Source organism: Copadichromis virginalis, linkage group LG13 (genome assembly GCF_057382275.1).
Source record: "Copadichromis virginalis isolate Kocher_CV1m ecotype Utaka linkage group LG13, C_Virginalis_male_GT1.1, whole genome shotgun sequence".
Classification (NCBI taxonomy): Eukaryota; Metazoa; Chordata; class Actinopteri; order Cichliformes; family Cichlidae; genus Copadichromis; species Copadichromis virginalis.
Genome location: NC_140630.1, coordinates 23012506 through 23037888, shown reverse-complemented (window position 1 = coordinate 23037888; position 25383 = coordinate 23012506). Strand labels below are relative to the sequence as shown.

Below are 25383 nucleotides of genomic sequence, written 5' to 3'. Positions count from 1 at the left end.
GGATGAGATCATATTTACACCAGCTATATTTGTACCTTAATCTTTGTAGTCATTTATAACACTTTATCTCCCTGGTAATAATTATTTGGTGTTATCAAGCTTATGATTAACCTTTATAGCGATGATATTAAACTCTCACAAATGTAGTTTTGCTTTCGGTCCTATAAACACCTTTTGAATATAAACACGAGAACTGAAGACAGAATCATTTATGATTGCATTTACACATTGTTTGTATTTCGGTGTTTCTTTAGCTCGCACTTAAAGAGTGCGGTTCAGCTATTATTGGGTATTTAATATTTGGTTACTATTTGGTTAATATTTGGTTACCTTTTTCAGAAAAGCATGATTGTTAGTGTTTTATTCATCTACTCTTAACCCAAGATAAGCACTAATGTAATGATCAAAATAAACTCTTCATTGTTAGAAAGACAACCTGAAGTCAGTGCAGGGCAGAGGGTTATGTACTGTCAGCATATGAGACAATGTGCCCTAAAAAATGACAACTACAGAAACTGACTAAAGAGACTTGAGAGCTCTGACTTGACTGCAGTTCATTTATCATGCTTCTCCTGCGCTGGCACTGCGTTTAGGATAATTGCCATACGAAGTCACTGTTAATCAGATGCTTTCCAGATGGTATTCCATGGTGGATCAAAATCTGATGGCACTTTTTGTGTTCATAATCTCCAACATTACTGGCAGAAAAATATCCGAAAACAATGACAGAGCCGCAGATGGCTGCAGAGGCTCTCTGTTGCAACCTCTCCTGAACCTTGTCTGTACATGTCAATCAAAAGTTGAACCAGAAACTCCAAATTTTGGATTCATCACTCCATTCTTAATGGTTTTTAGTCCGGTTCTTGTGTAATTTGTCATATCTCAGCCTCTGTCTCCGTTTCCTTTCTTTTTTCTTGACAGGAAAAACTTAATTTTCTGATAAAACTTCAGAAAACAGATGGTTTAACTGAAGGGCCAGATGAATCCTGCCTCAGGTCTTTGATTAACCTTTTCCTATTTCTTAAAGAGATGACTTTCAGATACTGTTCTTCTCCCAAGGATAGTTTTTAGGCCTGCCACTACTACTTTTGCCCTCAGGTTGTCAGGACCCACCTCACACTGTGCCAATATACCAGGTTTTAGGCTAATAGCTCAAAATAGTCAGGTACAATAATCAAGAAGATTTCTATTTAGGCCTAAATTTGACGGTGTTATACAGTATTACAGAATAATGTTGCAGTCAGTTGTAATTTCAGCCTTTCATATTTTCATAGCGTGATATTGACCAATGTAAGTGTTTTGTTCATGGTTAACTGCCATCTTTAGCGCCTCCAGCGGCAGTGTGTGGTGGGTGTGAGCGGTGGCCCCTCCTCCTGTAGGGGCGTGGGCGGTGCAGCAGTGTGGACGGTGCAGAGGGGTTGGACCTTGGCCTGGACCTGCGATCCAACGGAACCAGTGTCTCCACCAGATTTATACAGTTTACTACTGTATCCAGTTCATTTGCAAGGAGCTGGAAATTAGCGTGAAAGCGGCGGTGAGTGTCGTTTTGTGCGTTTTATTTCTTTGTTATTTGGAGAGCTTGGTTAACGGTGCCTTGTGAAGTGCAGGCCACAGTGCGGTTTGTTTGATTTGATTTAATGCATGCTTTATCTCTCGCAAGAGTCAAGACAAATAACAGCCGTCTAATTCTGAGATCACAGATTTAATTCAGCTGCGTTATCCAGGGTTAAATGAGAGTGTGAATGTGCTCTGCTGTTACCAGAAATCTTTAAAGCGGGTGCGCGTAAAGACAGGCCTGCAGCACACTTCTGAACAGGTGCTCTAAACCATTTGTGTAATGACATAATGTCACTTTTAAGTCTGGGGCCTGTGAAATCACAAATGAACTGAAGGAGCAAACGTGCATTACTCAGACACTAATACTGCTCCTCTGTTTTTTGTTTTTATTTTTTTATTGACAGACTGTTGTTTTTTGTTAGGGTGCTGCTGAAGTCCTATTGATTACTTTATTTGGAGGAAATAAAAAGATCCTTGTGATCAGCAGTCTTTGAAAGAGCAGAGAGGAATTCCCGCAGCTCAATGGGGAGTGGGGCCTCAGAGCGGGGGCACGATGGCCCTTTAAACAATGTTCCTGTCTGCGGGTTGTTTTTACCAAAAGCATAGCCTGTTTTTGCACACCAGCTCATTCTCCAACCTAACCATTTTTCTCACGAATGTCCTGGCCCCCTCACCACTGCAGCTCCAGCCCAGTTTACCCTTCCAACTTTCAGCGCCCAGATTATTTACCTAACTTGGCTCATTTGGATTCCTTTTGAGGCAAGTAGAGAGCCAAAGGATCTAGTCAGCACTGATTCATGAGGTACCAAATTCAAGTCTAAGGGAAGTTTACGTCTTTTGAACTCATGATTTCCTTGCATAGGTTTTTTTCTTTTCCTTGAAGATTTGAATATAGCCTGGAAAATAAGACACCCCCTCCCCCCAATCAATTTTAAACTCTGCATTTACCTTGTATTGTGTATCTGATTTAAGAAAAAAAAAAAGCAGCTTATGTGAATGACCTTTCTCTCTGTTTTTGTCTGATTCCCCCTCTCAGCTTGCAAATACAGACAAGGTATCACATTTCTTCTTTTGCTGCTCTGGGTTCAGGGTGGTGATTCTTATAACACAGTTACCCATAGTCACTATTCTTTGTTAATGCCATCACTTATCATTTGGTTTTCATGATAATACAAAATGAACTTGGAGCTAAACTAAGAATGAAAAAACTGAGTTATGACAGGTTTTACCAGGGAAACTCGCAGGATTTGCTTTCTGTGGGGCCGTAACCTGGAATGAGGAAATACTGAGGTCATAAATCTGGTCACTTTGCACCTCACTACACTCAGAAAAACAATTCTTAAACATTTTGAAAAATTTTGAAAAAATGCATTTTATTAAGTGAAGGAATTGTTATTTTTTTGCATATGAAATGTAAAAAAAAATCTGAAATGCCTATTTTTTAAGTTGTTTACATTACCTATAAGGGACAATAATAATAATAATAATAATAATAATAATAAATGACTTGACAGACCTCAGTGTTCTCAGAGCCTACAGCCTTCACTTTTATGCTAGATGCAAGCTAACATCATAATGCTGAATTTCTGCGTCACAAAGGGTTCCCAGCTAGCTGAATGCAGGTTTTGATTGCTGTATTATAACTCTTAGACATGAGTGTGTCACAGATTAGCTTGCTGCTATTTATAGATGACACCGTGCATACCCAACCACCAACTCTGTATTTTTATCTTGCACCAGCATGTATTCAGTTGGAGGGATATCTGCAAGCATATATGCCAACAGGCTCCGGGCGGAAGGGATGGGTTCCAAGGACCAAGCTGTGCACTTTGCGGGCCAGGATTACGAGGCACTGAAGCAGGAATGTCTGGAGTCAGGCTGCCTGTTTGAAGACCCCTATTTCCCTGCCGAGCCTCCATCTCTGGGCTTTAAGGAACTTGCCCCCTATTCCTCTAAAACAAAGGATGTGGAGTGGATGAGGCCCACGGTGAGCTAACCGAGAGGATGCACAGGCACCGTAGTCTGTAGTCTTATATGAGAGTCTGAAATTTAAAAATAACATTTATTTTGCAGACATTTATATAAAGACAATTAAAAGTTTATTGCTTTTGGCCCATCTCATATGATATTTCACAACTTGTGTGCTGTTTTGTCTGTCGCTGGACATGACTGGACCTGCCAGCAAACATATCGATGGCAGTTTCTCATTTCATGTCTGCCAGCTCAGACAGAATAAGACAAGTAGAGACAGGGACTTCTCTGACCACAGCAGCTGTTGGCATGTAACACATTCTCTGACCGCTCCCTCCCCGGGACATTTGTTTACAGTGCAGGAAGTTGGCACATAAATGATATGATGCGTCAAACATTATAGTCATGATAACGAGAAAACACACCCTCTTTTCTAAGGTTTTACATATCAGGACATAAACATTATCTAGTCCTCTCCAGTTCTTGGAATTAAATAAATACATCCTCACATGAACAGCAACACGCAATGCGTTACACAATGTTATTCTTCAGTAAAGATGACGCCGTTACGGAGAAACAGTGTTTGAAAAACTAAGCACTGCCCATGATTCATTAGCTTGTAGTGCCACCTTTAGGAGCAATAACATTTTGCTTTCTTTATGACTTTATTAGTTTCATATCACTGAGGAGGAATTTTGTCCCACTTTCCTTTATGGCAGTGCTTCAGTTCATTGCTGGTATTTGTTTATGCACAGCTTTTTAAGGACCGACCACAGCATTTTAGTCAGGTTGAGGTCTGGACGTTTGCTGCTGTGCTTGGGATCATTGTCCTGTTGCTGGATCCAGTTTGGGCCAGGCATTAACAGTCAGACAGATAGCTTCATGTCCCGCAGCTGCAAAACAAACCCAAATCATCACTCCTCCACCACCGTGCTTGACAGTTGCTACAAAGTGTTTGTGCCGATATGCTGTGTTTGGGTTTGTGCATCAAGACCAAACATCTCCCCTTTGGTCTCATCTGTCCAAAGAATATTGTTTCAAAGTTTTGTGATTTGTTCAAATGCAACTTTGCAATTTTAAGCCATGCTGACACGTCCTTTGTTTTGTTTTTTCGGAGAAGAGACTTTCCTCTGGCCACCCTTCCAAATAAGCCACACTTTTTCAGTCTTTTGCCAATTGTGCTGTTATGAACGTTAACATTTTACATGCTAACTGAGGTCAGTAGAGTTTGTAGCTCTTGGGGTTTTTTGTTTTTGCAGTTTAACTTGCATGATTTGACATTGGGGTGAATTTGGCGAGATTTCCTCTCCTGGGAAGATTGGTGACTGCCTTGAATGTTTGCCACTTGAGAGTAATATTTCTCACTGTTGAATGATGCCCTACATTTCATTTGGAAATGGCCTTCTAACACTTCCCAGATTGACAAACAGCACCTGTATCTTTCTTGCTTAGCATTATCTTTAACACACTTGCTTCAGTGAAGCAGTAAGGGTTTTCCACAGTCAACTTCTGTGTTGTTCTCAGACATGCTAAAGGCTGTATTGTTTTTATTATGTCCCAATACATAAAAACCTCAGAATTTAAAGAGGGTGTGCTTTCTTTATACAATGACTGTAGATTAAAAAATGTTCAAATCTTTGACTGTTTGATTTTTGATTTCCAAAAATATTTCTCAGAACAACTTATTTTCTTTTTTTCTCCATAGGAACTAACACAAGACCCTCAGTTCATCGTTGGTGGTGCAACCAGAACAGACATCTGTCAGGGAGCACTGGGTGAGTCATTAATGCTGAATCTGCCATGAAAACCAGGACGCCACAGATGGATGGAGGTTCCTAAAGCTTTTTTTTTTTTTTTTTTAAATTGCAGGTGACTGCTGGCTCTTAGCAGCCATTGCTTCTCTCACGCTGAATGAGAAGCTTCTTCATCGGGTTGTCCCACACGGTCAGTCCTTCCAAGACGACTATGCAGGAATCTTCCACTTTCAGGTAATTTCACATCATCTTCTACAAACTCTCTTTGCAAGCACTTCATTTGGATGGAGTTCTTGATTATTGCTCTGTGTTGCAGTTCTGGCAGTTTGGCGAATGGGTAGATGTCGTGATTGATGACAGGTTGCCAGTAAAGGATGGGGAGCTAATGTTTGTCCATTCAGCTGAGGGTAATGAATTCTGGAGTGCACTCCTGGAGAAAGCTTATGCTAAGTAGGTGTCTGCCCGCTACATCGCTTAGCATTTAACAGCAAGCCATAATTTGAAGAGCTGTTGTGTACGGCAATCAATGTGAAGTGTGTTCTTGATGTGCTATCAGGCTGAATGGCTCCTATGAGGCTTTGTCTGGAGGGAGCACCACTGAAGGGTTTGAGGACTTCACTGGTGGTGTGTCTGAGATGTATGAGCTCCGCCGAGCTCCAAGAGATCTCTACAGGATAATTGGCAAAGCGCTGGAGAGAGGCTCCCTGCTGGGCTGCTCCATCGATGTAAGTGCTGAACACATTTTATTAAAAGCACCCCTGTTTCTTTCCATGCTAAAAGGCTCATACTGAGATGCACTAATCATGTTTTATATAAATACAGATCACCAGTGCCTTTGACATGGAGGCTGTTACATTCAAGAAGCTTGTGAAAGGCCACGCCTACTCAGTCACTGGGCTGAAGGAGGTCTGTTTGCTGTTGTTTGCTGGATTGGGCATCGTTTTTAGTCTCTGCCTGACCGTGAAAGTTGTGGTTTTAATTTTTCTGTCATTCTGCTGTTATGTAGGTTAATTTCCATGGCAACACCGAACGCCTCATCCGAATACGTAACCCTTGGGGCCAGGTGGAGTGGACTGGTGCATGGAGTGACAAGTGAGTGTGTTCAAATATGAGTAATATTAATAATGATAATAATCTTGATTTCTTAGTTCTTTGTATATTTATTACACTTACATGTTTTGGATCAAACACTTTGTTGTATTAGACAAAGATAATCTGAGAAAATACAAAATCCAGTTTTAAATTATGATTTCATTTATGGAAACTGAAACTTTGTCATTCAAACTTACCTGACCTTGTGTAAAAAGGTAATTGCCCCTTAAACTGTAACTGGTTGTGCTGACCTTGGCAGCAATAATTACAATCAGGCCTTTGGGATAACTGGCAATGAGTCTTTCACATCACTGCGAAGGATTTTGGCCCACTCTACTTTGCATGACTGCTTTAATTCAGGCACGTTGGAGTGTTTTTGAGCATAAACAGCCTGTTTAAGGTCATGCCAAAGCATCTCACTCTGATTCAAAGTCCAGACATTGAATAGGCCACTCCACTTTGTTTTCTGTTAGCCATTCAGAGGTGTTTCAGATTGCTGTCCTGGTGCATAATCCAAGTATGCTTGATTTTTAGAGCATGAACTGATGGCCACACATTCTCAGTTAGAGCAGAATTCATGGTTCTATCATTTACAGCGAGTCTATTTGGTCTCTCGATTCAGCAGGTTTGGCAGCAAACAGGCCGGTGTGTGGCTAATGAAATTGAACTCAGCTTTCCAAAAAAAGTGGATAATCACAATTAATTCACGATTTAACAAGGAGGGCAATTTTTCACAAAGGACCAGGCAGCATTTTTTCTTTTAATGGACGAAATCATGATTTGAAAATGGCATTTTGTTTTAACTTAGTTTGATCTGAAACATGTCAACATGACAGATATTTAAAAGAAATAACAAATCAGGAAGGGTCAAATACAGTGCACCATCTTCACTAATTGTTCTCGCCTGCTTTTCTTGTCATTTGTAGTTCTCCTGAATGGGATCAGATCGACCCTTCTGAACGAGAAGACTTGCATCTGCAGATGGAAGATGGCGAGTTTTGGTACTAGATGATTTTAAAGAAACAGACAGATATTTTTGCCTGGATGAGAATATTGTGTCTTTGTCTTAACAATAAGCTACAACAAGGCTTTTAGCAAAAACTCAGCATAAACAATCAAAGTTTAAGAGTAAACACTAAACTGACTCTGACCATAGATAGAAAATCTTTGCCTTTAAATCCATTTTGTAAAGATATAAATGTGATTTTATTCCATCCAAAAACAACTTAAAAGCAGTGACTTGCTGCTGGAGTGTTATCTTGTAAAAAAAAACCCAGCTGGTTTGTTTGTACAGCTGTAATTACGAGTATAATGTGCTGTTAATTATTTCCTTCTGATCTATTATAGTTCTAGGCTTACTGTTTCCCAGCTTCAGGTTTATCATTAACACACAGATATGAGAGTGCTGCAAATTTAATCATCAAACTCTTATAGTGAGTGAAAAAGCACAGTGTTGAACTAGCTGTTTAAGGAAAGCTACAACTACATCTTCCAGGATGTCCTTCAGTGATTTCATCAGGCAGTTTTCTCGACTAGAGATCTGCAACTTGACTCCAGATGCTCTGAGTGACGACAGCCTGAGCCACTGGAACACCATCAAGTTCTACGGCACGTGGAGGAGAGGGAGCACCGCCGGGGGCTGCAGGAACCATCCCAGTGAGTCCTAACTGTGTATACCCCACAAACATGACTTTTACAATCAAGTGTACACAGTTTCCGCAGGTGAGTGACTGTTGGACCATGAAGCAGGCTAACATAAATGTCCCGTCTGTGCAGACACGTTTTGGATCAACCCTCAGTATAAGATCACGCTGCTGGAGGAGGACGACGACCCAGAGGACGATGAGGTGGCGTGCAGTTTTTTAGTAGCCCTCATGCAGAAAGACCGGCGCAGATATCGACGTCAAGGTCAAGACATGCACACCATTGGCTTTGCTCTGTATGAGGTGCGAACAGAGAAAATCTGTATTGTCCCTTTGCCTTGTTTGTATGTTTAAAAGGATCCTCATGCTCTTTCCTTAAACTCTTTCCCCTGTTTTTGCAGATTCCAGAAGAGGTAAGCAGAGCATCACTTTACTACTTTTTAAAAAAAATTCATTACCATTACTCTTAGTGTAATGTGAACCATGTGTGTCTGTGATTACAGTAAATGGAGCTAAAAGCCTGCATATGTATTTGAACCAGTGTTCTGCTTGCTGCTGCCTTTAGTACAGAGGCTGCCAAAATGTCCATTTGAAGAAGAATTTCTTTTTGAGCCATTCCTCCTGTGCTCGCTCGGAAACCTTCATCAACCTCCGGGAGGTGAGCACACGGCTCCGTCTGCCTCCAGGAGAGTACCTCATCGTTCCCTCCACCTTTGAGGCCGGTAAAGAGGCCGACTTTGTCCTAAGGGTGTTCACTGAGAAGCAGTCAGAGACCGAGTATGTTTACGCTTGTATTTTGTTATTTATTTTCACCCATTACAATGTGTGGAAAAGGAGGCCTTGTACCAATAGAGTTTGTCTGTTGCAGAGAGCTGGATGATGAAGTCTCTGCCGATTTGGGAGAGGATGTACGTATACATCAGTTGGAAATTTTAAATTATTACACGTATTGCAAGAATGCTAAGGCTTTTTGATTTTACACCCTGTACCTACCATGGTTTGCTTTCCTACAGGAAGAAATAACTGAAGATGACATTGATGACTCTTTTAAGGCCATGTTTGCTCAACTTGCAGGAGAGGTAGGTTTTGAAAAGATCTCTCTTACTGCTTAGCATCTTTTCACCTACATACTACTTTTATATAATTATCTGATAAAACACCATATGTAGTGGTAATAGTTGCGTTTGCAGTATTCATGATAGGAACAAAGCCAGTAAAGTTGCTCTTAGTTGCAAAGTTTAGTTGTCCTTCATTGTTTTGCAGGACATGGAGATTTCTATTCATGAGCTGAGGACTATTCTAAACAGAGTCGTCGCCCGGCGTGAGTGTTCTCTTTATTTTGGGTGCAATTCACATATTACTAATACATCTCCCATTACTGTATTAGATTCCACTGTAGTGCCCATTACCTTTAACTGTGTGTCTTTTTTTAGCCAGATGGTTTGAAGAAGGTCTTTTTTTTTTTTTTTTTGTCATTTCAGACAAAGACCTGAAGACCGATGGCTTCAGTATGGAGTCTTGTAGGACCATGGTGAACCTGATGGATGTATCCTCTGGTGTTATCACACCTAAATCTTACAAAACTGACTATTTTAGGCATTAAATTGTGCCTTTAGCATGTGATTTGTTTGGCCCCTTGACAAAATGTTTCCTAGAAAGATGGTAGTGCTCGTTTAGGACTTGTGGAGTTTCAGATCCTCTGGAACAAGATCCGAAAGTGGCTGGTAAGAGCGATTAAAACAGGAACATTATACTTAGATTGTCTGTATTTCTATTTATGTTACCGTCTCCTTCTTTCAGGTCGTTTTCAGACAATTCGACCTCGACAAGTCAGGGGCCATGAGCTCATATGAGATGCGAATTGCTGTGGAAGCAGCAGGTATAATTTTTCATATCAAAGCATCATATTGACACAGCTACACACTGGCTTGCCTGCTTGTTAAACCAAGTATAGGTTAACAGCCAATCACATGGCGTCTCTGAGGTTTACAGAGAATGGTCAGAAACAGAAAAAAATATCCAGTGAGCAGAAGTTCTTTGACCAAAATCTCTGATGAATTGTTTCAAGCATTTTGACTCTGTGCTATTAAGAACTAAAGCAACTCTGAAGGCAAAAGCAGATCCAACCTGGCAGTAGCAAGGCATACCTAATTATGCTATAAAGTAGTCTGCAGAGGGACGTAACACTGACCACTAAGTGAATACTAACCCGTTTTAAACTCTATGTAGGTTTCAAGCTGAATAATCGACTCCACCAGATTCTGGTGGCCCGGTATGCAGAGAATGAGATGATTGACTTTGACAGCTTCATATGCTGCTTGGTTAAGCTTGAAGCCATGTTTAGTAAGTAATGTTGACAGACACATTAGAAATAAAAGCAGCATAGTGGCACCATATTTCATTATTAATGCAGTGGCAATAAATGATGAAAACTTTGAATTAATAGGGTCTTTCCGAAAATTTGACGAGGCAGGATCAGGAGAGGCAGAGATGACCCTGACAGAGGTGAGTGCTGTTTTAAAAAGAAAATGTATCCAGTATCCTTTTGTCAAACTTTTCTGTTTGTCTAACTTTGTTACCTTGCTAGTGGCTTTATCTGACCATGTGTGGTTGAAGAGAACCTTCTGTTAAGGTGTATCGAGTAAGGGCACAGTGCCTGCAGACTGCCGTGAAGCTGGAGCTATGAAGACCCTTTCGCCCTAGAAACCTTCAGATCCTTTTACACATCCCACCTCAGCTTAAATAAAAGTTGCAAAATAACTGTGTAACAGAAAACCAAAGTCCAGCAAAGCCAACGTGGTGCATCCTGGACATATTTTAGGATCTATGCAAAGCTACAGCATGTAGCCGTCACCATATGATATAAATGTGTCATCTTTATTTACAGAGCATGGCCATGTGCATGTAGAAAATCACTAGCTGCAATGTTTACTGCGAGTTGGTTTTACATGTTTTAATTTTGATGTCACTCTCTGCTGACAATTTCACTCTTTGAAGTCTGTCTGAGAATCTGTTTCTGTGCTATTTCTAAAAGTGCTTTAGTTTCTCAGTAATTGTGCATTCATTTGTTTAAATCTTGTTTTAGTTTTAGTGTTGAGTCAGCAGTTTCACTCTTACACCTGTAGGTGTCACTACGGAGCCAATCTGATGTCAGTGACAAACTTGAAACATTTAATATGTACTGAGTTGAACCTGTTTAACATGACGTTGATGAATTGAAGCCACTCACCTCTTAGGTTTTTTGTTTTTTTTTTTTTTTTTTTACTAAATTGCACTTGCATTATAGTTGAAGCTGCTTGAGAAGTTGCCTCACATTAATAATGTATCCGTTCACTTTTAGTGACCTTTACAGGAATCACATGATACTGATGATTGCCTTATACACACAGAAAAAAAAAAAATCATGGTACGAACAACCAGTAAAATGTGCCAGTCATGTGTTACGAATGTATTTCGTGCCGTCAATAAATATTCAAAGGCTCATGATATTTTTCCATTGTTTCCACAACACAAGTTTGCCCCACATTCTCTTTGGCTACTGGACAAGAAGTGTCTATGCTTTAAAGGTAAAGCCTGTATTTATTGTAAGCTTTGGGATGCTTCTGTAAAAAAGACATGTTTATAAAGATTTGACCTAATTGCAGTACCAAGTTAAAAACCAAAAACAATTGCAATAACATCTGTTCGTTTAAAGTTTATTGAAGACAACTTGAGCACAAAATGTTCACATATTTGACACAGTTAGACAAATGAATTAGCAATTGCCAATACTTTAGAGTAATCTCCCTCTAGTTTACGTAGATGTGTGGGTACAGGGACTTTAATCCTTGTTCCTGTGGGGTTCCCATTGTCCTCAATGAGTACAACATTGTTAGAATCAAAGCGTGGAGCCATCCGCTCTCCAGGCATTTTGTGTCCAACGATAAGCGCCTTCTTCTTTTGTCCTTTAATGGCAAGTAACACTCTGTCACCAACTTTTCCTACGCCGTTCTTGGTGTAGACATGGATCACTCTCGGAGGACGGTGATATGGAGTATTTCCAAGAGAACTGTTGTCCACTACACGTACTCTTGTCATTTTTTGAATGGCTGCAGCAACAGCAGATACACTGACAAGACAAAGAGTATATTAGTCCTGTCCAACTTAAGGAGTTAAGTTCATTACTCATTACCAAGCATCACTGACCATGACAGTCACTTAGATCTCTCAGTCAGCAGGTATGCAAGTAATCCACTTTTCTACTAAAATATAAAGCTAAATATCATGTGATATTGTAAATTGAACAAGTTGCCTCTTATACTGCTCCATAAGCACTTAATAAAGAAATGATTCAGGGCTGGCTCATGGGGGTAATTTAGGACACAAACTGCACCGGATAACTGAATTAGAAAATTCAATTGTATAATAGGACATTGAGGCTGAGGGGCACGCCACTGCTGTAAAATGAAAGTGTTCAGCCTGTCCTATGAGACCAGCTCTTGCATATATTTCAGGAAAACTGTTTACATGTGACTTTAGAAGAATAGGGAAAAATACTCACACATGGAAGGACCTTCCCTTCAAATAATAAAAAACAAAAAACAAACAAACCTCACATCCTTTTTTCCCGCATGTCAGAAAATAATCAGCTCATAAAACCCAGCACTACAGCTTGACTACTAATGACTTTAGACATTCACTATTCAAAAGTTTATTCGGGTTTCCATCCACGTCTTAAACTTAGATTTACAGTAAATGCAGTTTAAATATATAAGAGTTTAAAAACAGCACTGCGGTGTCACATACGCACATTACGCAATATATTTAAAGCTGCAATAAAAATGCTACGTTTTCTGGTCAACTGGATTATTTTTGCTGAATTGGTTTCTTTAGATGGTCTAACAATGGACACAATACAACATTTCTAAGAATTTTACCTGAAATTCCTCTGACAATTTAGGGACGCCGTCTCCATGAGTAGCCCAGAAAGGGATCTTGAGAGCCAGGGAAGAGCCATAATTACAGCAAATACTATGTCCGCTGAAAAGAGAAATAGTGTGTAGTTAGCAGCTAGTAAGCTAAAGGCATTAGCTAACAATCACATGGAAGCCAGACTAAAGCTTATAACAGAGCCGAACACTTCTTGCTTTATAGTCTTTGCAACAAATACTATATCACATATAATAATTATAGAAAGAAGCTTTAAGTTTAAAACAAATGTCTCGCTAATCGTTACCTATATTTTAATTACGCCCCATGCCAATGTCAAAAGTATGGCGTCATCAGCAGGCGACCACCAACCGACCTAGCAGATATATGCGTTATCATGTTGTTGTTAAATAATTCTTATTGCACTTAAGAAAATATGTTTTTATTTATTTAGTTTTATACGTATTACTGCGAACCATTTCATTTCCGTACAGACAGTCCTCACAAAAAGGAAAAGGTTAAACACAAAAACGGAGCTTGTTTGTCATTTGATTTACGTCATAGAGAGGCGCCAGCGGAATTGTAGAAATAAAACAGAATAGAAGCTACACGGTGAAGCGCTCCCTTATGGAGACTATGCCTATGTGATCTACTTCTGCATAAGACACGCTCCAACCCGGGCTGCCTCCAGTGTAACTGGTTGGGTTAGCGATAGTTGTTTAACCGGCTCACAGACGGTGATAGTAACTTTTGTCTTAGTACTGACACTTCGACAAACTACTTCCAGCTGGCTGTTGGTGGGCACACAGTCACTGGGTCGAAATCAGTCGACGGTCTTTAAATGCTGGACACTCTCCACCTGTTATTTGCTACGTTAGCTGAATTGATTGCTAGCTCACCTTAGCAATTTGTTAAAGTTTCTGTCCCTTCTGCGTAGCATATCAAGGTAAGTTGATTTTCTTATCAGTAAACTTATACCAGCAGTTCGCAGAAATAAAAAATAAAAATATTACTTTGTCGTTTACAGTATCGAAAGCCCATCGTAAGCTCCTGTCAAACAATAAAAGGGTAAACATGCAGTTACTATTAGCGTCAGGCTAACTAGCCTCAGCTGTATTGAGAGCTGGTTGTTTACACAGTTCATGGAAGTTATGAAACAAAAATTAACCTCGTTGATAGTTATTATTTTGTTAAAAAATGTGCTTTAAGGTTGGTTTTATTTCAGTTGCCCTTCTCGCACTACACGCCCAAGACCAAGCCAGTTTCTTAATGATCTTTTTTTCTTTTTTTCCACGATCTGGTGGATCAATGGAGACATACCAGAGTGTTCGTCATAAAAGCTTTTAAGAATATTTGGAGTTCCTTATAATTTCATGGCTACGCAGAGACTGCTTGTGCTTGGAGGCGTTGGACAATGAAGCTTTAATTTGCAGTCGTGACATTAAGCTGCGTGTTCAAAGGCAGTAGTTTGACAAGGGTTTAGCTAATCAATAGAAGATCAATAATTCCGAACATTACTCGGATGTCCATCAAGGTGGTTTTAATCGCTTTGTCTTGGGATTTGCATCATAGTAAAAAGCTAAAATCTACTGGCTCTTCTGACTTTGTCTTCTTCACGAACTGATGGCTGGTGGTAGCTTGGATATAAAACTAAATGCTATACTTGTGCGTAGCCTATACAGGGAAAGCACAGGCTGCTACCAGGCGTATTGTTTGCTCATAATGTGGTGCAATAGCATGAATAAGCATAAATGGGGAAAACCTTTGAAAAAGTATACCTCTGACATGTTGCCACTGATACCGTTTTCATATAAGCTGCAAAACAAAGGGCCCTTCCATTTTTCTTCTCCTTCTTAAATGCCTTATTTTAACTGCTTTGTGAAATACAAGCCTTTCTTTGGTCAGGCCTTGCTTCCATAAATATGAAAAATATACGTAAAAGCACCTTTCAGTCTGAATGCAAATGGATGCCTTAAATTCCATCCAGCTGCCCCGTCTTGAATTAATAATGACACTGAAATGGATAACCTTCCCTTTGCATTAAACCTCATTACAACCACTATAACTTTAAAAACAGATTTTCTGTCCTATCAGTGAATTCAGTAGATTGGAACATGTGCCTCCTTTCATTTTTATTTAAATTGGAATTAAATTACAGTAGCTGGATTACTTTTACAGGCATAATGCATTTCATTGGATTTATGTAACTCTTAAGGCTCGGTTGTACTGTGTAGTAGTCTTCTATAATATAGCATCAGCTGCAATTTGTTGTCTAGTTTTATTAGGATAGCAAATTATCTTTGTTGTTGAATTTATGCATTTTCACTGTAACTTAATGCTTGAAGACATTATGAAATCAGCCTGACATTGTCAAAATCTGTGATAATCAAAGCTGAGCCTTTGTGTGTTTGTCAATGATTTACTGGCTAACAATTCAAATAGATGCAATTCTGCATTATCAGCCATCAACGTTATTGGAAAGCTCTTGTGAAGTCTGATAATTGTCTTAATGCAGAGCACAAATTCATTAAAATGTAAAGGAGGTTTTTTGATCACAAAGAGGAAAAAGTATCAGTGGATTCAAAAGTAGAGTTTGAATAAATGAGCAGTTGTGGAAATGCTGTCTCTGCCAGGTTCCCTTGGCAGTTTTCTTACAGGGTGTGCACGGATTCTTTGTTTTTCCAGTTTCACATTGCTGATAAGTTTATCACGCAGTGTTTGAAAGCTGATGGCAGAAAGTCAGTTGGAATGACATGCATAAGAAGTACTTGTTCACTGGTTGTATACATTGAGTGCTGCTGTTATGAGCGCCAGGAAATAATTTACAAGGTGACTGCTTTGAACCAACACTCGTAAAAAAATACAAATGAAATAACAGTTTTTGTTTTTTCAAGTCACATGTCATAGCAACTTATTGTGAGTTGACCAAAACCAGTTCAGCTTCCTGCAAGCGCCTCATGTGTGTCCACCATGTGTTATATTTCACTATATTTAGCTGGCAAAGTAAGCCAGTGTTACTTGACAGCTGCAAATCTGCGACCTAACCCAGTGTTTTAAAGCACAGGTAGGGGAAAAAAAAGCCTGTTCAAATATTTGACTTAGGATGGTTAAAGAAGAAATGACTTGCATGCGGTAATGGCATAAATATGTGTGCTGTTGCTAATTATACATGTAAAATATGAGAGTTTTGCAACATTGTGCATTAAGATGAATGTGGCCTTTAAAAAAAAAAAAAAGGGTGTGCGTATGTGTCTGTATTAAGGCATCAAATTGAATTAGGAAGTCTGTTTGTCTGTTTTCATTTCATTTGTTGCAGTAGAGATTTTCCTGTGATTATTGCTGACTAATTAAATGGCTATAGTATCTGAGAAATTGAAACAAAGAATTTTTTTCTTTCTTTTAAGCTGCGACAAATGGTCTAGAGTGAATTTTCATCGAGCTTCAGATGGAAAAGCTTTGACTATCCTCCCATTACATTCACCCTCCTCATATTTGTAGTTGGAGGAAGCAAGCCAGACTGATGGTACCATGACAACTAGCGTCAGGTGGAAAGGTTGTACAATATTTATGCAACGCTGAGTCATGCTATGATCACACAGTGATGGCGCTGTTCAAATTTTAAGTAATTCAAATGCTCTTTGGATTTGATGTTAGTTGCAATCCAAAAGCAAGAAAAATCAGCCCTTGATGAAAATTTCATTGGTTTATTGGTTAAGGAAATATTGCAAATTAAAGTTCCTTATTGTGTATTCCAAGTATAATTCGTTTTTAGTTTTTTTTACTAACAAAAATTAAACAAACCTCCAGGTTTTGGATTAAGTTTGAGGTTGTATATCATCTTCATTATAGTTTATTTATCTGTCATTCTTTCAGTCAATGTCTTCTGCTTAAATTATATCAATGTTAAATGTTTGGCTTGGAAGGACCATGTAGTGGTGACACATTGTTTGCTTATTTGACTGAAATCTATACATTATATTAATAAAACTGGTTAAAACATTATTACAATGGAGCTGATTTGCTTTGGGTCTAACAAATTGTGCCAAAAATGACTCCATGCAGGAAAAACGGAACTCTTATTATTGATTGGTGTCGCAAGTTTTGGTCTAAAAAGGCAATTTTAGGCTTCTGTTTTCTTTGAATCATTCATATGAGTAACAAATTTGAAGGAAATGTCTGCAGTAGAGCTGTCAAACAAAATATCCCTGTGAGGCAGAGCAAAAAAACCGCATATGTCTGTAAACAACACAGGATGGTCTGGAAAGAGTGCTCTATACAGATAAGTTAAAATGCTGCCCTTTGGCCACAGTTGCCAAAGGTATATTTAGAGAGAATAGGAAGCAGTACTGTACTTGTTAATCATAGGGATGGAAATTTTCTGTTTTTGCAGATGAAAATACTGTGTCATTAGGGAAGATACTGACATTAAAAGGAAGGCTGCACTCTAAAATGTATTAGTAGTTCACCCATGAACCATCAAACATAAACTGGGCCCTCACAGTGCCCAATATTTGAACTTCACTTCATGGGATATCTGAGCATAGATCCTAAACAGAATAGATGGGCTAGGTTATGACTTGAAGTGATTTGCAAGGATGAGTAAGTGCACATTCCTAATGCAGATTGTAAAATGGCTTGGGTTACTAAGTAACATGTTGGGTTTGAAACAATTGCGCCAGTTATAGTTTTGTTTTTGTTTGGGGTTTTTTGGATTTCATGAAATAAAAAGTAACCTTGCATTATCATTGTAAGAAATGTCCACACTGTATGTTCTCTACAGAACACAAGCACTTTATGGCTACGTTCACACTGCAGGTCTTAATGCTCAATTCCGATTTTTTGATCAAATCCGATTTTTTTGTCTCCTCGTTCACACTACAAATAAAATGCGACAGCAAACGCGCTCTAGTGTGAACGCTCAAAGCGGCCCGCATGCGCAAAAGAAGATGTCACACACAACGCGCTCTGTTTAGACCAAGAACAAACAGTATTGTTTGACTGATGGCCGTTAATATAAAGACTTCGGACTTTACGTTTCCCAATTTTTGCTTTAAGTTATTTTGTTATTTACATAATAATGTAAATAACCTAATAATGATCCTTATTGCTGTTTAAGAGAGGAGCGGTGCTTCAAAGGATAGCTGCAGATTTCTGTCAGAATCTGCAGATTATACAGTACAAATAAAATGTTTACGTTGTCTTCCCAACAGTTTCACTGACATCTACACTGGATGGCCAGGAAGCGTTCGCGATGTCTTCTCGGGCGCTGATAATTGGCTTCAGTCTTGTGTCGGTGACGTAAAAGGCGGATTTAATGCGACTTGACCGTTCAAACAGCAGTCGCTTTCTAAAACATCGGATATGTATCGGATTCAGTACCACATACGAAAGTGACCCAGATCGGATTTGAAAATATCGGATTTGCGCCGTTCACACTGTCATAGCATGATCGGATATGGGTCGCATAGGGTCAAAAAAATCGGATTTGATGCGCTTTCGCCTGCAGTGTGAACGTAGCCTATTACTGATGCTACTGATCCTTTGAACTTTCAACCACAAGTTTCACTGTGCTAATGTGAAGAAGCTGCTGGTCGATGTACACAGACTCTATTCCTAAGCTGGTGTTAGCTAATGTTACACACTGTTTACAGTAAAGGGAAGGTGGAAAATAAAGATTAAGACGATGACCTCATGGAATACATGTGAGCGCCACATCCTTTCTCCATATCAATCACAACTGTTATAGCCAAAAATCTGTTACAATGCGTTCAGACATTAAAATCCATTTAAAAGCAATTAATACACATAAAATGCTTGATGTTTGATGATCATTTGTCGATAAGTTAATATTTCTTTTTACTTTTGACGTCTCTAGAGGCAATGTAGAAATGCACTTCAAATATGTATATCGGCGTAATCATCAGTCTTTTTTTGCTTGATAAGAAACGTAATGCAATGAAATTCCAGTGTGTAGTCAATGCATTTTTTAACAAGAAATACTAAATGGAAGGGAAGTTATGTTTACAGACACCTCAGTGTGATGTGAATGCAGATAATTGGGTAAGAAAGCAGGTTTAAGGAGACAAGATGACGGTAGCGACCAAAATATTGTGTGTGTGTGTGTGTGGGGGGAGGCAGGCAGGCGTGAACCCCTAGTAACACCATTAAAACATTTTTTTTTTAACCCCAAAATACCTTTTTAGTATAGTATAATCAAAAATAAGCATAAAAAGAAAATTCTTTATTGCAGTTTTACTGTATTGTTAAAAAACAACAACTTTCTACTTCAAAGCTTTTTTTTAAAAACTGTCAACTTTTTGCATTTTCCAACAATATTTGATTCAACCCACAACTGGATGAGTTCAGATTATTTTAAACTACATTACATAACAAAATACATTCGGTACTTGGTTAAACTGTCAGATGTGTAAATCTATACAGTTGTGGGATTTGTATATTATGGTGGATGACATCACTCTAGAATCCAATTAATACTTGATTTGTTAGGCTTACTATCACAAATAATATATAATATAATGTGTGTATCAGGTCTTACAGTATGTTCTTCTTGATATACTTAAGTTGCTGGTGTCTGCTTTTGCAGTGGTTCAGTGTTGCTGAATGTACCGTGGGCATGTGCGTTGTGTCCTCATTGGGTTGAGACCGGTCCAGTTGAACTCTGTGGTCTCTATCGGCGTATTGTTCAGCTCCGGCTACGTCCCTCTTGAGTGAAGTCACAGCATTCCAGGGAGCGGATAAATGACTTAGTGTTATGGCAGATGAGCAGCATTGTGGTTGCTGCTGATAATAGTGGGTAGAAGGGCACAAGTATAGCAGTCCAACTATGAAAACGCCCTCTCCAGCTCTTCTCAGAACAGCTTTTTGGTTAGTATGTGTGAAATAACCAGTCTTCTAAATGTGTTGCCCTGTTTAATTAGGTTTAAAAATGATGTTTTGTGTCCTCCCTGCCAGCCAGAATGCTGTAATACTTTTACATTTATATGACGACTCTGTAGCATGGTGGGTCCAGAGCTTCTATATGTTAAAGTCTCAGAGGGTAAAAGCACTGAATGGATGGCTAGTGTTTTATTAGGATGGCCCTAATATTTGATACAGTAGTAGTAATTTACTTTTATTTCCAGACAAATGTTATCCTTTTTCTGGGTCAGCAAATATTTACCTTAAGTAGTCTGAAGTAATCCATCATTTTTCTGTGTGCTAGAGAGGAAAATTAAGCTAAACTTAAACTCACTTTGAAATGTTTGTAGTAAAATCCTTTTTGGGATTTGAAATACTTCTCCCATAATTCATTATAACGCTCAGACTTTTAAACATGTCAGTATCTTTTCATCATTATCCTTTAAGTAGATTTTTAAGTCAGCTGTTTGTTTCCTTCTGAAATGGATTAGAGAAATTTTGCTACTGGTAGGCTTATCCCAGTAGACCAGATCTTTTAAGCCTGACTGGACTCATGTTAATGACGTAAACGCTGACTTTGATGTTGTCTAGAAACAATTCTCTCGTGCGATTACAGTGTTGGTCTCTTTACTGTTGCTGGAATGAAAAGGAAATGTCTGCTAGCTGACTGCCAAGATGCGCAGAGTATAATTTGTGCTTACCACAGTTGTTTCCCATGAATTCAGTACAAAGTTAAATATGTGTCATTAACACCAAAAGTGTCTGTAAAGAGGGAACAGAAAGTGTACTATGTTTTAAAAGCAGGATTTCAGTTGTTGTGCGGTCAGAAGTTGCCTCTCCAACATGTGATTATTGACATGACGGAAACACCAGCTGGTCATTAAAATGGGAAATAAAATGACATTATCTTGTGTGACAGGGCCTTTCTGGTTGTCCCCCTTCCATTTCTGATCATTTACTGGGTATGCAGACACTGATGTCGTCTTCTGAAAGTAGCTGACATAGACGGACGGCGTGACCGATGATTTCAGTGTATGTAGTTGTGTAAAAAATAAATAAATTAAAATTAATCTTTCTTTTTACAGGTTCTTGTCATGCTGCAGTGATGTACAAGGTACTGATTTTAATACTAACCTTCTGGGGGGTGACAGTGAACTGCATTGGAACATCGCCGGCACCATCCCGCAATAAATCTACGGAAATGTGTTACTCTGCTCGAATTAGGAGTACTGTACTCCAGGGTTTGCCCTTTGGTGGGGTGCCTACTGTCCTTGCCCTTGACTTTATGTGCTTCTTGGTGAGTACTTCTGTCACTCATATGGACCATAACATTACTATTTATGAGCACCTTTTTACGTAAGGCATAATGCTATCCTCATCATCACATGTGGGCTCTTTAATATTGTGTATTGTGTTGTCATTACAATTCTAAGAACTGAAATAAAAATAGTTCCAGGAAAGTGTTTTTAAACTATAAATAGCCCGAAGCACTTATGCAACTTTAGTTCAGTAGGTCCCTGTAATGTAAATAAAGGTACTGAAGGTGTTGACCTGCTCTTTCTCTTGTGCTTTTAGGGTCTGCTGTTTGTGTTCTCTATCTTGAGAAAAGTGGCATGGGACTATGGGCGCCTCGCTCTAGTGACTGATGCCGAAAGGTAATAAGAACACACTGGTCTGCTAGACTGGACCAGTCTAGCAACAAAGCTGTTAACCTCATTTTATCGTACATTTAATGGATTAACATGATTGGTAATGGTTATTCATATCTCTGGATGACGTAACCAGGTATTACGATGGTCTTCTAAAAATATGTATGTATTAGGGGTGCAACGATATTCGTATTGATATTGAACCGTTCGATACAGTGCTTTCGGTTCGGTACGCATATGTATCGAACAATACAACATTTGTAATTTATTTTATCAATTTTCCTTCTGACGATGCTGTCTGTGTTGAGCGCTCAGTGAATCTGTGTTCGACTACTCCGCCTAGGCTGCACTGTCCAGCGCAGATCCACTGAGCGCTCAACACAGACAGCATAGTCAGAAGGAAGAGCGCAGGGCAAGCTAGCGAGACAGAAGTTAAGCTCTCCTTGCAACAGGCAAATTGAACCTCATTCAGATCTGGCGTTTGGAATTATTTTGGTTTTCATGTGAGTATGACCCTGAAGGTAAGCGAGTCATGGACTAAAGTAAAACAGTATGTTGGATGTGCCACGCAATGCTCAATTACATGGGTGGGAACTAGTGTGTTAGCGCAGTTAGCTCGTTAACGTGTTGGCCGTCTAGCCCCATGCACGGAGCGATCGGCGGTAGCTCGTTAACGGAGATTTGCCGTGTTGTGGCGTTAAGGTTATTTCAACGAGATTAACCTGAAAGCACTAGTGGGAACACAACGAATATGACTGCACATTTACGCCGACATCATCCTAGTGCAAAGACAAAAACAACAAGCATGCTACTAACTTTAGCCGAGTCATTTAGACAGCATGATTCTCCTTATGCTGCTGAGAATATAGCCCAGAAGAAGCGGATAGTATAGCTTTTATTTTGGAAAGAGACATTTCTCTGTAATAAACTCTCTTTTCCAAAGATGAGTGATTCCTCAATCAGATACAGAGCTTGCAATATCGCTAGCCCGACGTCCCGGAGCTAGCGATTTTTTTCAGTCGGGCTACCAAAATCTATCTCTGCCCTGCCCGTCGGGCTATTGTAGGAAAAATATATGTCAATGCTTTTGTATTCTTTCAGAAATGTAGCTGGGTAATTATGTCCCGAGATGGGCTGTAACGCGTTACTGTAATCTGATTACTTTTTTCAAGTAACGAGTAAAGTAAGGGATTACTATTGCAAAATCAGTAATTAGATTACCGTTACTTTCCCGTAGGAACGCTGCGTTACTGCGTTACTAAAACCGTGATTTTTTTTGCGAGAATGTCTCATGACAGTGACGTAAGCAAGTGCGACGTTGGTGACAGCAGCTGTGTGCAGATCAACAATGGATAATATATCGAGTGCGGGAGAGAGTATGAGCGTGCAGCGTTTAAAGTGTGGAAGTACTGACCTTACTTTGAGTTTGATTCCATAAAAAGTGACAAAAACATTAGCGTCCATCGTGCGTGGGAAGAAAACTTCTTTTTACAGCGAAAAAAACCCCTAAACTTCCGAGCAAGCACCGAGTAGCTACGACGTGATGGGAAACTCACAGAGACACTCGTGCGGATTCTTCAACTGACCGCAGCACACCTGCACCAGGGTAACCCTCCGCCTACCCTGCTCCTGCTTTACAGGTGAAAATAGAGCAAAAGGACCGCTGAGTCTTTGACTTTATTTATTTATTTTCTGCTGTGTTTTACTTGCATCTGTTTGAAAGAGTGAGTGAAAACACAAAAAATATTTTATTTTATGTGCTGGAATGTGTAGAAAATAGGTTTAAATGTTAAACTAATTTATTCAAGTCAGAGAATGTTGCATATAATTAAATGTTTTGCTTGATGCATAAAGTTAAAAAATTAAAACTGATAAAACAAGTTAAAAAAAGAGACTTTTCCATTTGATTACATTTTGTATGATGGATTATGTAGAAAAAGTAGAATTGGGCTGAAAGATCTATCACTTTATCACCTCTTCAGGTTGTAAATCGTGTTTTTAAAAAGTAACTAAGTAACTAAGTAATTAATTACTTTTGAAAATAAGTAATCAGTAAAGTAACGGGATTACTTTTTTGGGGGAGTAATCAGTAATTAGTTACTGATTACTTTTTTCAAGTAACTTGACCAACACTGATTATGTCATTGGCATCGGTGAGCCACTGTCAATATGTGACATATTGAAATTGCGTTTGAATTTGCGCTTGTTTTTTTGCTTTCACTTTGCAATCGTGCGAACTGTGTATAGAGAGCGACAGCACTGATCTGTGAGTGATGATAATTTGTGCACCAATTCCTCTGACATCGTCTTATTAATCGTTAGCTTACTATGCAAACATGACAAGTGAAATCTCCCACAGCAAGCTTAAACATGTGAGAGGTTGATCGCGCAGAGAATCGCTGAGCTTATGTGAGTGCGTGTGTAAAAGCATTTCAGTTCTGCTGAGCCAAATAAGACAGGTCAGGGTGAAGAAGTGACAGCCAAAGAAAAGCTTACCACAAAACGGAGAAGTTATGACAAATCAGACTATAAGGCAAAAAGAAAGTGCAGCTTTATGGTTTCATGGACAAAAGAATTTCTGTGGCTGCAATATGATGAGCTAAATAACCAGGGCTGCACATAAGTGGTCCGCAGGTGCGCATTCGCTGTCAAAATAAAAAACACGCACAAGGGTTAGGGTTAAATTTAAAAACTGTACTTTTGAGTTAAAATATATATTTATAATTTTAATAAATGACAAATTAAAAATGCATGAACATTTTTTTGTATCGAAAAAATATCGAACCGTGACACCAAAGTATCGAACCGAACCGTGAATTTTGTGTATCGTTGCACCCCTAGTATTTAATGTAGTTGATAATGGAAAACATTCATGTATTCACATTCATGTTTTTCAGAGCTGAAAAACATATTCATTACCTTTTGGTGGATAAAACAGACTGAAAACATTGTTCACAGGGTTGAACTTTGAGTTGTTACCACGTTCTCTAAACTACAGATTTTTAAATTATTAACCTACTCATTGTGTTACACTTATTTAACTACAAAATTATTTATACTGGTATGGTTATGCTATATTTTATGCACCAAATATTTATACTAAATTAGGTGTAACTTTACAAATGGCAAACAGCAAGCCTGATTTTTCTGCTGGGGTTTGGACCAAAGTTTCATGCAAGGCTTGTTTGTTAGCGTAGGTGTGAGCAGCTTAGGACTTTGCCAGACTTTGGTTATCCGTGTACACAGTTGGATTGTAATGTTGCCTTTTTTTAAATAGTGAAATCATGACGATGTGTGTTTGTGGGCACGGATTAACTGGATAATTTGCAAGAGATTTGACTCTGCTGTGTATCCAGCTTTCTTTATCTGCGGTTTATTTACCTTTAGACATTTGGCCCAGCTCCGAGTGTAATACTGTGTCTGGCTCACTCTATCAGTGTAAAGATATTTAACTACACATTCAATTCATGAAATGTGGTTCTATAAGGAAAAAATAGTAAAATTTCAACAGCATGTCTGTTTAAAAAAGATTTATATAGACAGAAACTTTATTGTCACATAATTGTGTATCTTAATCCCTTTGGTTTATCGTGAATAAAGGGAGGTCTCTATCAATAGGAAAAGCTGCAAAACCTTTGAAAATGGAGATAAAAGTCCAAAACCTTTTGCCATCTTTCACATTTCCAGCCTTCCATTGGGCCGTGTCAATTCTAGCACCTGGATCTTATGTTTGACACACCTGCTCCGCAGGATTGCTGATTTGATTTTTACATTTTACAACTTTTCAAACTAGTTTTCAAGCTTTTTTTTTTTTTTTTTTTTAAACTAATTTTAATCATAATAAAATAACCTAATAGATTAGGCCTGAAAACAGAGAATTGATTTGTTTGT

At 38.9% G+C, this 25383-nt stretch overlaps 3 protein-coding genes across 5 annotated transcripts in view; 2 read left to right on the top strand and 1 right to left on the bottom strand.

Moving 5' to 3' along the window:
- Positions 1-1386: 1386 nt before the first annotated feature.
- On the top strand, positions 1387-11498 carry capn1a (calpain 1, (mu/I) large subunit a). Of its 2 annotated transcripts, XM_085478071.1 has the most exons (23): positions 1387-1534; positions 2594-2611; positions 3298-3544; positions 5234-5303; positions 5398-5516; positions 5599-5732; positions 5839-6007; positions 6105-6188; positions 6289-6374; positions 7301-7375; positions 7870-8030; positions 8151-8320; positions 8419-8430; positions 8583-8794; positions 8886-8925; positions 9031-9096; positions 9281-9338; positions 9499-9563; positions 9673-9741; positions 9818-9896; positions 10247-10360; positions 10464-10522; positions 10605-11498. In XM_085478071.1, exons 3-23 carry the CDS (start codon positions 3299-3301, stop codon positions 10629-10631), a joined length of 2115 nt encoding a protein of 704 aa, XP_085334197.1. In that variant the 5' UTR covers positions 1387-1534; positions 2594-2611; position 3298; the 3' UTR covers positions 10632-11498. The 2 variants fall into 2 exon arrangements, with proteins under 2 accessions (XP_085334197.1, XP_085334196.1); XM_085478070.1 differs by having other exon boundaries at positions 10464-11498.
- A 198-nt stretch (positions 11499-11696) lies between these two features.
- mrpl14 (mitochondrial ribosomal protein L14) lies at positions 11697-13440 on the bottom strand. The gene is made up of 4 exons (XM_085478075.1): positions 13402-13440; positions 13233-13301; positions 12934-13036; positions 11697-12125 (listed from the first exon to the last, which is right to left on the bottom strand). The coding sequence occupies exons 3-4, from the start codon at positions 13011-13013 to the stop codon at positions 11759-11761; spliced, it is 447 nt and encodes a 148-aa protein (XP_085334201.1). The 5' UTR covers positions 13014-13036; positions 13233-13301; positions 13402-13440; the 3' UTR covers positions 11697-11758.
- A 359-nt stretch (positions 13441-13799) lies between these two features.
- Positions 13800-25383, top strand: part of tmem63ba (transmembrane protein 63Ba) — a 25060-nt gene continuing 13476 nt past the window's right edge. For both annotated transcript variants that reach the window (XM_085478069.1, XM_085478068.1), the window contains exons 1-3: positions 13800-13871; positions 20929-21140; positions 21419-21498. In XM_085478069.1, coding sequence (XP_085334195.1) covers positions 20949-21140; positions 21419-21498 — 272 coding nt within the window. In that variant the 5' untranslated portion in view covers positions 13800-13871; positions 20929-20948. The remainder of the gene's footprint in view (positions 13872-20928; positions 21141-21418; positions 21499-25383) is intronic.